General features: G+C 39.4%; 1 protein-coding gene across 3 annotated transcripts; it reads right to left on the reverse strand.

The window, feature by feature from the left end:
* Window positions 1-1,336: 1,336 nt before the first annotated feature.
* On the reverse strand, window positions 1,337-12,295 carry fgfr4 (fibroblast growth factor receptor 4). Of its 3 annotated transcripts, none has more exons than XM_043221540.1 (20): window positions 11,672-12,295; window positions 10,491-10,672; window positions 8,688-8,869; window positions 8,462-8,600; window positions 7,977-8,240; window positions 7,781-7,870; window positions 7,524-7,690; window positions 7,315-7,438; window positions 6,410-6,600; window positions 6,173-6,311; window positions 5,889-6,082; window positions 5,639-5,784; window positions 5,431-5,552; window positions 5,232-5,342; window positions 4,954-5,144; window positions 4,180-4,302; window positions 3,792-3,862; window positions 3,406-3,543; window positions 3,217-3,322; window positions 1,337-3,129 (listed from the first exon to the last, which is right to left on the reverse strand). In XM_043221540.1, the coding sequence occupies exons 2-20, from the start codon at window positions 10,579-10,581 to the stop codon at window positions 2,953-2,955; spliced, it is 2,766 nt and encodes a 921-aa protein (XP_043077475.1). In that variant the 5' UTR covers window positions 10,582-10,672; window positions 11,672-12,295; the 3' UTR covers window positions 1,337-2,952. The 3 variants fall into 3 exon arrangements, with proteins under 3 accessions (XP_043077475.1, XP_043077476.1, XP_043077474.1); XM_043221541.1 differs by having other exon boundaries at window positions 7,977-8,237; window positions 11,623-12,295; XM_043221539.1 differs by having other exon boundaries at window positions 11,623-12,295.
* Between the last annotated feature and the right edge of the window lie 543 nt (window positions 12,296-12,838).

Here is a 12,838-nt window from a genome sequence, read left to right on the forward strand (position 1 = left end):
AAGAAAGTTGACAAATTATGCCATGCTGCATGTAACATAATAATGTACTTTTCAGAACTACATGTGCACAAAAAAGACTATGGTTTATTTAGAAATACACATTAAGATGTAGAACTTTGATATTTGTTGTGAAATAATATACTTAATATAATGTATCATATACTTAATTGCTTGTTTTTTACAATTAAATAAAATATATTATAAGTAAAATTTATGTAAATGCAATTAACTGAACTTTGTGTAAAATTTAATTATGATGACTGCTTACTGTCTGATCTTTATGTGTGGTTTTATCATTTCTTATTGTCAGCATTTATTGTGAATTAAAAATAAAGTTTAATGAAATTTAGGTATTAAGATATTTAAAATATTTGAATTTTAAATGTAATATTAAATAGCACATTAAATTATGATCAAGCATACTCATAAGTGCACTTCTTTAAAGACTATTAGAATTCATTATATACATTTATAAGTCGACGTTTAATGTGACATTTTATTTTTCTATTATGTATTCTATTTAGGAACACTTAAGTAATATATTATCTGAAGTTTGATACAATTTATTGCACTTGCTTTTCACAATACCATTTACCATTTAGCATTATTATTGTAGGTAGAGCATAGTGGTAGCAGTGCTAAGGTCATGGGTTTTAATGATCGAACGCAACTATATGTCCTCAATTTGGAAAAAAAATGCTGGTTGTACTGTTTATCTGTTCTTGGATCATAATAAATATGTCTGTCATTTAAAAGTGACCATTTAGAAAAAGAAAACACATAAAGGGTAAGATGTTGATCTCAGCTGTTTGCTACCAACCAACAGTTCAATAACATAAGAACAAAACCTGGTATCGTCCCCAGAAATCACTGACAACTGGTCACCCTAAATTATGAAAAAATGATGTAGGAAGACGTATGATGTAGCCCATGGCATTTGGTAGGCTGGTGTGGGCCTTTGCCCTTTGGCTAAAGATGCAAAGATGAGAGACGCCCACTTCATGGTGGACAAACTCTTATCTAACCAAGACCAGCTGGCTGAGATTGTCTCCATGGAGAGACAGACGCATTTGACTATAGTGATAGTTGTCCTGCTTGTCTCTTAATTGATTGTTACATTAGAGATAAGTCAGTAGACATGCGTCTAGACATTTAGAGGGAGACATTGAGGTGTGATCAGTATGTCAATCTGCCTTACTGACTCGATATATACAAACAGTTTACAATAGCACAGAATAGTGCATAGAACAAATAATTACCTTGTTAAATAAAAATGAAAAAATTCTAACCAGAAAAATTTTCTCCAATTTGATCACATTCACACACAGACAATATGGGCCAGTATTTTAAATTATACTTTATTTAATATAAAACGAACAATAAACAAATAAATTAAATATTTCTAAAATAACTCTCTTGAGGGGAAATTTATAATAACAATGTTTGATTGTTACAATGAGGAATACACAAATGGAATGTCGTGTGGTTTATAATTTCATACACAAAGAATGTGCTCTTTCAATTCTGAAGGTGTCATGGACTGCCTAAGTATGTGTTTTTCTCTTATTTAGAGGTCATACATCACTGTAGCTGCCTGAAAAGTAGATTGAGTTCTGATGATACATCGAATTGAACAGTTTTGCTCACATTGGGGAAATCAACTTACATACTCATTCAGAGTATGCGCACCAATTGTCCCAGAATGTGCCCAAAGGGAGCAGCAGGAGCGTCCCTGGCTAAGAATGCAAAGTACAAGGTAAATTAACTTGAAAAAAGCCATTGGTTTCTTATCAGCTTGTGGGATGAGGCTTTGCATTCCCTGAAGGACATTGCCGAGTTTGTTTAGAAAGGCCAGCATTAGCATTTGTATATTAAAAGATAGTGCAGGATAAAGATGGGCAGCTGGAGACATTAGCATAATAAGGGGCTTTCTCATTTGCACACAGGCCTTAGACAGCCCCCCAATCACCCTAGCCAGCAGTCACACACATTACAGCTGCATGAGACCATTGTCCATTTAGGCCTATGCCTGGACCCCACAAACAAACTAGGGTGGTTAAAAGGTTACAGCCAAACAATGGAGGATTCACCATTTGAAATCAATCAATATCAAGGCATTTCACATTCAGTCAAGTCCTTTTCTTCTGTACAGTACTGACAATGGAAGCGATGCCGGTCCCCGCAATGTCTCAGTTTGAAAGGAATGAATGGTTGGGGAAAAAAGACCACGACAAACCATGCTTACCAAACGCTGAGGCATGAAATGAACAGAACAACAGGAAGTTGAGTGCTCAGAGGTTTAGCCTTGACAGTGTACAATGGTACCAGCAGCGAACAATAGCTATTGTAAATGTGTCGATGAACTGAAGAATCATTCAGGGATAGCTTCAGAACAGATTTACATAATTTCTTCACCTAAGTAACACCTTCACTTTATATCATTTAGAATAATTTATAAAATGTAATTGTCTTCTGTAATGATATGTACATAAAATATTTTAAGGTATTCACAGGAAATCAAAAATCAGGCACTTTGCTGCCACTACAGCATTTTTATCATGCAAGATCCTGAGATTTAAGACAGTTCTTTAAATAAAAAATGTAGAATAATTTTATATAGAGAGATATTTATATTTATCAATGCTATCTGCTTTTTATATCAAAATAAATGTTCTCTTTTTAAAAAACAAAATCTGGTTTGAAAACGCTCCTGTATGCTGCTCCAAACATAGCTTTCTACATGCAGCAGCATCCATTCAATAAAAACTTTAAACAAAAAAGCTCATGACCAGACTCAGTTCTGTTTCTGTGAAAATTACAAATCACCACATTTCATAGTGCCAAGCATTGTTATAATGTTCTTAGGCAGAGCATCAAAGGTGAAAATCCTTGCTTTTCATACAAGTGTTTCCGAGCAAGATCTGACGTCCATAAGCTTGTGCCCAAAAGGGACTATCGCATTGTCGTCTTCAGGTCCATCCGAGAGCGCACATCATGGTAGCCAATTAGGCATGGGTCAGTTGACATTGCATCATGGGTAAACACTGAATCATTGTCTGAAGAGCAAGAGCTGGAGGTGTCCTCACAAGATGGAGAATACTGTTCAAAAGGGGTGGACAGGTCCAGGTACTGAAAATGTAAACATACAATTGGTTTAGAAGTTTGGATATAAAGAAACACTCTATGACTTAAACTATTGCAGAAATAGGTGTTTACCTCATCAGAAATGGATACCAGCACCCTGTCAAGCTCTTCAACAAGCTGTTTGAATGTTGGTCTTTGTGTTGGTACGGCATGCCAGCACTCTCTCATCTTCATGTAGCTAATAAGAGCAATTTGAATGTAAGTATGTAACCATGAGGAATGACGTTAAACATGTTTTTGAGTAAATGGACTGATGCTTACAGCTCATGGGTGCAGTTGGAAGGTTTGTCCATTCGATGGCCTTCCTTCAGCAGCTTAAAAAGCTCCTCCACTGGTATCCCAGGGTATGGTGATCCTCCCAATGTGAAAATCTCCCACATCAAAACTCCAAAAGACCAACTGTGGAAACGAGACCAAAAATGTGAATGCACCATATATGATAACCAGCTTGAGCTGTACTAATTTAATCTTCTTATAGAGAAAGTTTTTTTTCATCAGGCCATATATTTTACTCTTTTAAAACATCCACCATCAGGATTAAACTGTGCTGGTGTATTCTGGTTAATCTGAATAGGCCGACATTCTAGCCGAGGGGATCCCTGCTCAGCTGATTCTTTGGCATAGCTGCAATGATTAGCCAGACTTACACGTCGCTCTGGTGTGTGTAGACTCTGTCAAACAAGGCTTCTGGTGCCATCCATTTCACTGGCAGACGTCCCTGAAATTGGAAACAACAGGGCTGTGAGTGGGACATTTAGCTGCCACAGAGACTGAGCCAAAGAAATCCACTTCCTTTTGATCCACAGAAATATGCCCACTCTTTCGCTAATCCCCGCCCCCCTTTCTCTAATTATCTTTTATTAAGCTGTCTGCCAATCAGCATGGACACATTACACATCTGTCTTTAAAAGTATTAAGGCATTAAATGGGCACAAACAGGGTCATACAGCCCTGTTTATGTACGGGATGTCTTTAAAATAGCAAAACACATCTAGCTACAGTTCTAAGAACATTTTGAATAGAATTGTTACTTACATTAGTGGTTTTTTTGTAGTAGTCAATCTGATGCACTCCTCTTGCCAAACCAAAATCTGCGATTTTCATCACATTGTCCTCCGTCACAAGAACATTCCTTGCTGCTAAATCTCTGTGAATGCACTGTTGAAACAAAAAAAGTAATTTCTATTTAGTTGAATTGACCCTAACAATGTTTTGGTGACTCTTTTCCGCTTCTGGTAAGTAGATAAACATGTTCACAGTGAGGCTAGAGTTTTGTTTCCACAAACCTCAACAGAAATGAGTCCTCTATATGAGGAATCCTGTCTGAATCAACATATAGCGAGCAACATTTGCAAAAGTTTAAACAACCCTAACTTTAAATAGACTTGGACTTCAGAGAAAAACAACACCGAACTGGTTTCTGATGTAAATGCATGTCATTAAGTTTATTTTGGTTTTCATTTTAAATAGTTGGTGGTATTTGAGGATTGAAAAAGAGGACAAAAATGGCCCCTGGTTTGTGGCCCTTAATGGAGGGGTTTCAGACGACTGCATTCTTAGCAGGCCACAAAAAGCTAGTAATACGATCCAGTGCACAGGCGGGTCCGAGCGCCTGCTTGCTAACAGATTTATGGCAGTGCTAAAAAGGACAAAGCCCACAGAGACAGGACGGACACAGCGGTAAACACGACACACCACCACTCCACTAAGGAATGCTTGGCATCACGTGTCAGACAAAGGGATGTGTTGATAAGATGCAGGGGGGGGCTGTTTCAAAACTAAGTTAATTGATCCCTGCAAGCAACTTACTCTTTTGGAGGCCAGGTACTCCATCCCTCTTGCGACTTGGTAAGCACAGGACACTAGATCTTTAAAGGTGAGCTGTTCTTCAGGAACCTTGGTCACATCAAAGGTGTAGTCCATGCCAGGAGGTCGACGTGCTCTGAGATATTCCCGTAGGCTACCCTTAGATGCGTATTCAACCAGCACATACAGTGGACCTGGACCAGAAATATACATTGAAATTAAATCAAACGGCCAACTATATTGCAGTGTGCAGCCGTGAGATGCCACAGTGTTTAACATACCATCCTGTGTGCAAACACCAAGAAGATTGATAATGTTCTTGTGCTTGTCCATCACCTTCATTAACTCCATCTCAGAAATGAGGTCTGCCAGGTCTTTGTCAGTTGCATCATCTGAAAATGAACAAAAAAAATTCCTTCTTAGTTTGCAATTCAAAAATGCTCAACTCTTCAATTTAATGTCTGAAAGCACAAAAAATACCTTTTAGCATTTTAACAGCTACAGTTGTCACTTGATCTTGATTCTCTTTGTTTATCCCATAAGCCTCTGCTCTTACCACTTGACCAAAGCAGCCCTCTCCAAGCGGTTTACCTAAAGTCAAACTGGCACAAAAGAATTCAAATAAACATTTAGTTTACCATTATATAAAAGGAAACTTTTTACAGCTATGGTCGCTGGTACTGCTTACTTCTCTCTTGGAAACTCCCAGTCAGGGTCATAAGGCAGTTCAAACTCCATAACTCCAGCCAGCATTGGGGAACAACTGGAGGAAAGACGAGCCACCCGCATCAATGACGCACTTGATTTTCCAGAAGAATTGGACTCCACTGAATACTGTGATAGAATCCAAAACATACAGGATTAGAATCCAGAATGTTCTTTTGAATACCATGTTCTTGGGGAAGTTTCATGAGGTTTGTTTAGAAGTGTCATCTTACCTGTCTGCGTAGAGGAAATTTGGAGAGTTTCTGTACCGGGAGAGTATCAAAAGGCTCCCGACTGGGATGAACTTGCATACGGCAGAGGACCACTATAACAATGGCCATTACCAGAGCCAGGAAACCAGAGGCATAGATGATGATGTCAGTGTACTTGGCTTCCATAAGGTCCATCTCCTTGGCCACATCCTCTTCTGTGGAATTGACAAGTTTTTATTACTTGTATCTCTGAGCCTCAAACTGTTCTTAGGATTTGTGTCATCAGTGTGTTTATAAAAACCCACCTGATAAGACTGTGAGCCAAGCAGACTGATGAGAGAAACCAATAGAGTTTCCCGCCAAGCAGGTGTATTCTCCGGCATCCTCCATTGTGATATTGGTAAGATACAAGACTTCAACTTCAGACATGTTCAAGCTTCCTGTCTGAAAAGTCAGAAGAAACAATTAACTGTTTATAGCCTGTTCACTCCTGATAAATCTGTTTGACCTTTGAAAAGTTTAGTGGATGACTTGCTAAATACCTTCACAATCTTCACATAAGGAATGCCATCAGGCCCATAACGGCTGCCATTCATCTCTATGTGCTTCAGCCACTGGATGTGAGGCTGGGCATCACTGTATACTTTACAAAGGAACTGGGCATCTCCACCCACTACAGCTGTAGTGTTTTTGGGTAAGCCAGCCTGAAGGATGGGCCTGTGTGGAGAGCGTTCTGAAAAAAGAAATCGGAAGGTCATTACTTTTCTACACTAAATCTGTAAGGTATTTAACAGTTCTTTCAAAAGATCTCATCATCCAACAAAATAATGTTGCCTTTGTAAGTTGAGATTCAAGGGCATTTGATGAAAGATAAGGGAAAGACAAGCGGCACTTCCAAAGCTGATCAACACTCACTAATTAGTTCCATTAAGGGATTTTTAGAGCCAGGCCCATGTGTTGGGTTTCTTTGAAGTCGATGGGCTCTTTATTCCCTGTTCTTTCCCCCTGTCTGCTAGGACACAGCAGTTGACCCCACGCCGGACTCTTAATAAACAGGTCTGTCACAGGTCAGGTAGAAAATTGGTCTGGACGCCTCAACCCACAGCGCTTCCAGGCACGTACCATACAGGCCGATGCCAGCCCCCACCCCACATTCTCCTGCTGTGATGATATTTATTGCCCTCTTCCAGTGCGGATCTTAAATATCTGTATGGACATGTACAGCCTCGAGTGAACCCTGGTGCCTGTGGTGTAGCAGCGTGCCCTGTGGCTCTCTCTGAGGTGTATTTGGTGCCTGTCTCGCTATGTGACGCCACTGAGCTGCTGGTACAGGATCTCACTGATTTGACGCTTATTGCCTCTGACATTTGCTAAGCATGGCAGGCCTGCGATGGCTCCTCATGGAGCCAGGCGGCTGTCTAGAGCAGGCAAGCAGAAGCCCTCTTACCCAACACGTCCAAGAGGTAGGTGTGAGCGATGGACCCATATTTGTTCTCCACAACACAACTGTAGTTCCCACGGTCAGAGGGAACCACACTCTCCATGACCAAGCTCCAATGCTGATGTCGTAGCTATGAACACAAAATGATAACACATGAGCACAAAGTGATACTTATTAGATTGCCAAGTTTCTAAAAGGCATAAATAGTCTCCCACCTTGATGCCCCCGATCCGATGCTCTCCTCTGAATTCTCTGCCATTCTTTAGCCAGCGAATAGTGGGAATAGGACTCCCTGTGGCGGGGCAGCGGAATTTGACCGTGTTTCCAGCTGGGACTGCATAGAGCTTCTTCTCCATCCTTTGAGTGTGAGTCCAGTATGGTGCTAAAATGTAGATATCAAAGGTACATTTCAAGCTATCACATTAAAACTGAAATGCAACTAAATGCTACATAACTTGCAATGTTCGCTAACCTCTGGAGATGTAGACCTGGTCATTTTCTGTCTCAGGACCAGCATCATCAAGACCATTGTCCTCATCGTCATCTCCTGATCCTATAGCATCTGCAAAGAAGCAGTAAGTGTTCAAATTATTATGTGAGCATTCAAAAGAAGGGCTATTATTAAAAACTACAAATCTGTTTTAAGTTCACGATGTGGCAGAACCTACCTGCCACTGTGATAGTGAAATTGCGTAGAGCCTCTTTGGTGCCACGTAGCATACACACATACACTCCTGAATCTTCAAAGGTAACATCCGCAATCTCCATGACTGCTGCCCTTATCTGGATACGAGCATTGTGTTGCACCCGTACACCACCCTTGAACCACAGGACCGTTCCAGGACGGTTTGTATCACAACGAAGTTTTAGTACATCTCCGAGCTCTAGGAGTAGATGCTCTGATGTTTCCTCGGTTGGCTCCTCAGAAACTTCTAGGACAAAATATGAAAAATAAAGTTACTAATGGCAACATTACAATGCTGTACCGAAGTTTACTTCTTAGACGCGACCTTTCAACTCTAGTCGTCGGTTTTGTTCTCCTAAATACTCATAAACCTGTTTTCATGGCAATATAACGCCAATGGCTGACCTGTCAGAAAATGACGGAAGATCTGGCCTGATGATGAGAAGGCAAGATGCTGATATGGCTTACCTGATAAGACTTCCACCCAGGCAGAGCGAGTAATCTGGCCAAATGAGTTTTCCGCTTTGCATACATACTCCCCAGCATCTTCCATGGTGACATTCACTAAAGGAAGAATGTTGACTTTGGAGAGGTTCTCAAGAAGAGGCTATGGAGGAAACAAATGTAACATTACTCCCTCTTTCCTGAAGACAGAAAATATGCATAATAGAGGATCTTTAAATCACTTTCTCACCGTAAGCGCTGTAAGAAGTGGTGATCCATCAAGCCCCAGGCGCTTGCTGTCCTTCTTGAACCACTGGAGACGTGTTGAGGCTGGCTGGTAGAGTTTACACACCAACTTCACATGTCCTCCAACCAACACAGTAGCATTCTCAGGAAATCCAGGAATAAGAATTGGTCGTGAAACTCGGGTATCTGGGGGAATGGAAAAAAGAAGGTTTTGAACAACCACTATGTAATTAGTCTGTAGTATAAACCACATTTAATAAACACGTCTAATTAACATAACTTCTCGCTAATTGCTAACTAGAGCCTTTCTCACAGAGATCACCACTGTTTTGGAGCAAATCAGGCAAACAAAGCCACAAACAAAAGAGAGAACAGAAACACAATTCTCAGCTGAGAATGACCTAACTTTGACTTCACAGCAGTGTTTCTTGTGGCCTGGAGGTGAATGTGATTTTGAGTGTTTGAGTGAAGAACGCCCCCTAACCAAGCAATGTCACCTCCAGCACTGAAGCATAACATTCTTCCACCAATACACTAATGAACTTCACTGAATAAAACTAGGGCCTGGCCGGTATCTGACCCTGAAGAGGGTGTGAATGGTCAGCAGGAAAATAAAGGACAAGCTAAACAAAACACACAAACACATGTGCACACTAATAGGCTGAACTTTTTTTAAACATATTTTGTAGAATCATATATCATCATTTGATATTTCAGGCTATTTCAGTAGATATGTTTAAATCTAATGGAATAAGTGCCGTACACTGTTAATGACTTATTGGAAAACTATCTTTCTTTTTCAAAACCTAAAAAATGACACACAGTAAAATGTTTATTATAACCTCTGAAATACAAAAATGACTTTAGCATTATTTCTGAATTGAAAACAAGGCATTATATTACTTAGCTGTATTTTACTATGAAATGTTCATATTTGTACATCCCCCACAAACAAGTTCATTTCTGTCTCTTCTTGTTCTTTTAGCTCTGCATTTTTCACTTGTCTGGGTGGCTCTGCCCATTAAAGTCTTAGAGTTGTCAAATGACTTTAATTTCTCCTGGCAGGAACTTAGTGGGGCATTGTTGGGCTGCACCACAGGGTTTTCAACCTTTATCACCTTCCTAGCACTGTATGTAGCTCACAAGTGTTCAGAGAAAGATGCTTTTAACGAACACTTTGCCCCAGTCCTTACAAGGGTCTACATTTGTTCCCTTCATTTTCCAGAACTCAGAGCTGTGAACTAAAGCTAATCATATCAACAGCCCAACACAACATGCTACATAAAGCTTATAGCTTATACTGTGATTTAAAAAAAAAAATCCTCTGATTTGTATGCATGAGGCTTTATCATACACACACACACACACAAACACAAACTATGGAAACCAGCTCTGTGAAAGACTTAATAGCTCTTGGAGATTATCAGATACCTTCCTGGCAGGTACAAAATCTAGACAACCCAATGTTTGTACAATTAAATGGGAGACACATCTTTCCCACCCCTCCTAGCATCCCACAATCCCCTGTTACTGGCGTTGGGCCAGACAGATTTACACTTCCGAGCCTTGGGGCTTTGGCAGGATCAGGTAGCACTGTTTATGGCTCAAGGAAATACTGGGATTGTTTTACTCTCTAAACTATTACATCCTCTCCGACTTCCCTTGGACTTAAATTCTTCATGATCACCTTAGCTCTATTTATCATATATTGAACAATTCATCAAATATCCCAACCATTCATTACAGACGGTCAGATTATTGATGCATTATGAATTTTCATAGAAAAAGTGTATATTTAAATCCGTACCTTTTGCCCGGACTTCCCCGGATGTTATGCTCCTTGAAAACACCAGTTCCGTTAAGCAGATGGTAATGAAAACCTTAAAGATGCTCCACATCTTGCTGAGGTAATGTTTGTAAGTGTGGGAGACAGCTGGTCAGCTTCAAATGCTGACTCCAGGCATTGGCAACCTCAGTGTAGTCACAAACCTGAGAGAAAAACACAGCTGATTTACAATTCACAGAAACTATTGTGAAAGATGAACTTTTAAAATGACATAAATGCATAATGCATTGCACATCCCAACCCTACTCACCAAACTGCATTTAAAAATGAATGTCCTATTGTACACCTACGTCATTGTTGGACATTGTCTAAGTCCCTCTTGGACATGAATAACCCTCCGGTACGAATGCGCAGCAGTTAAGGACAGTTGTTTATGAATGGGACCTGTACAACGTGCTTTTAATGGGCCGTTTCAATATAAACCCATGAATTGGATCCGGAAGATCTGCGATTCCAACAGCTTATTGTCCAAATATACAGCATATTGATTAAAACTTTAGCCACAATTCATCTAGCCCACAATTAAGAGATTACAACGTATTTACTTACTCCAAATGTGTTGCTAAAATACTTATTTTGCTCAGCATGAGAGAAAAATAAGACCAAACGTCAAGCTCTCCGGGTAAGAGGAGACACAAGTGTTCTCAAAACACACGAGAATTTCACACTCAAGTGAGAGTTTGGTTAAGCTAAATAAATCCATTTACAAGTGTGAAACCACTTGGTATAGTTAATGAAAGTCATTCTGAGCGCAAATAAACCTAAAACCAAACAGAAACAAATAAATATATATATATAATTATTATTAACGGAAACTAGATTTGAATTTGTATTGCACGAATAAAACTCTATGATGGCGTTTCACATCAAATTTGTGAAATGTGCAGAAACAGAGTGCAAAAGAAGTTCAGACTAAACACTGTTTAGTTTATAATCTGATAATTTTGGAAAATAATTTTCTTTTGTGTATTTTTTAATGTATGTTGAAATGCTAGTTTAATGTATCTGAAGCAATAATAAATATCAATAAAAATTAGCTATATGGATTCAACTAATCTGACCCAGTTTTAGCGCAAATAATAGCTAATTTTACCTATTTTTTGCGTGTACTTTGCCCGGTCCGTATTGGTTCGATAAGGTACCTGCAGTTCTTAGTGCCCTCGGATCTTGGTGGCCCTCGAGACACTCATGTGTCCTTTTTTCCCTCGCCGTTCCAGAGTTATTTATCCTTGGAAATCCAATAAATAACTTTTTGAAAAAGTCTGATTTACGCTGGTATATCCATCAAAAATAAAACCGACGGGCTGATAGTATAAGGAAAGAATACTAATCTTCAGATTCAAAGTCCAGTACTGCTTTCCTTTGATGAGCTTCGCGTCTCGCGCTGTGCTCGTGAGCGCTCCCGAGTCCAAAAACCGCTATAAATCCACAGAAATGAACGACGCGAAGGATTTAGACCGTGTTTTTTTTTTCTTCTCAAAATGTAAAAAAAAAATCCTCCTTCCTTAGATTGTGTTAAATAAATCATCCAATACCAAACACATTGTAGCGTCCTTTTTCACATGAATAATGTGACTTGCGCGTAATGACAGTGGAGTGGAGTTCAGCTCCCTCTCTCTCTCTCTCCCTTGGGTTCCTGTAGAATGATTCGCTCCACACAGTTTAGATGAGTATAAAACAGAAGAGCCGCAGAGTCTGTATCTGGCAACTCACTGCTTACGCTCTGGGGCAGAGCAAGAGTCTCACTGGCAGTGGGAGACAACAGCACTCTGAGGGGAAGGTTCACAACAATGGACTAAAACCAGAGGGAGAGAGGGGGGGAGGGGGGGTGTTAAATCCCCACCCACAAAAACAAATCCCCAGAGGCAGACCCTAGCAATATTTATTTTATATTAGATAGATAGATAGATAGATAGATAGATAGATAGATAGATAGATAGATAGATAGATAGATAGATAGATAGATAGATAGATAGGCGGGCATGTTACTTTTGTAAAAAAAAGTATACATTAAATATGTAATTATATATACACTTAGACATTTTTTACTTTAAACCACACATTTTTAAATGAATAATACAAGTCATAAATAAATAAATATGAGAAAATACCACAGATCCATGTATGTGAAAAATAAACAATTAATAATCCCACACTAATATAGTCAATAGACTGTCTAAATAACTCTAAATAACACTTAGGTTTATTGCATTGTAAATAAGCAGGAAAAACAAATTAGGCAATTCCTTTGAAAAGTTCTCGAGCGCTGTATTCATCAACCGTAAATGACACCTTTCCTTAATTACATC

Source organism: Puntigrus tetrazona, chromosome 21, assembly GCF_018831695.1.
Source record: "Puntigrus tetrazona isolate hp1 chromosome 21, ASM1883169v1, whole genome shotgun sequence".
Taxonomy (NCBI): domain Eukaryota; kingdom Metazoa; phylum Chordata; class Actinopteri; order Cypriniformes; family Cyprinidae; genus Puntigrus; species Puntigrus tetrazona.

Excerpts from the sequence above, each read along its gene's own strand:
- fgfr4 (XM_043221540.1), bottom strand. The coding sequence starts at position 10,581 with ATGTGGAGCATCTTTAAGGTTTTCATTACCATCTGCTTAACGGAACTG. Across the intron at positions 6,601-7,314 it reads CTACCTCTTGGACGTGTTGG|AACGCTCTCCACACAGGCCC; the intron begins GTAAGAGGGCTT and ends TTCTTTTTTCAG. Across the intron at positions 3,323-3,405 it reads TCCAACTGCACCCATGAGCT|CTACATGAAGATGAGAGAGT; the intron begins GTAAGCATCAGT and ends TGCTCTTATTAG.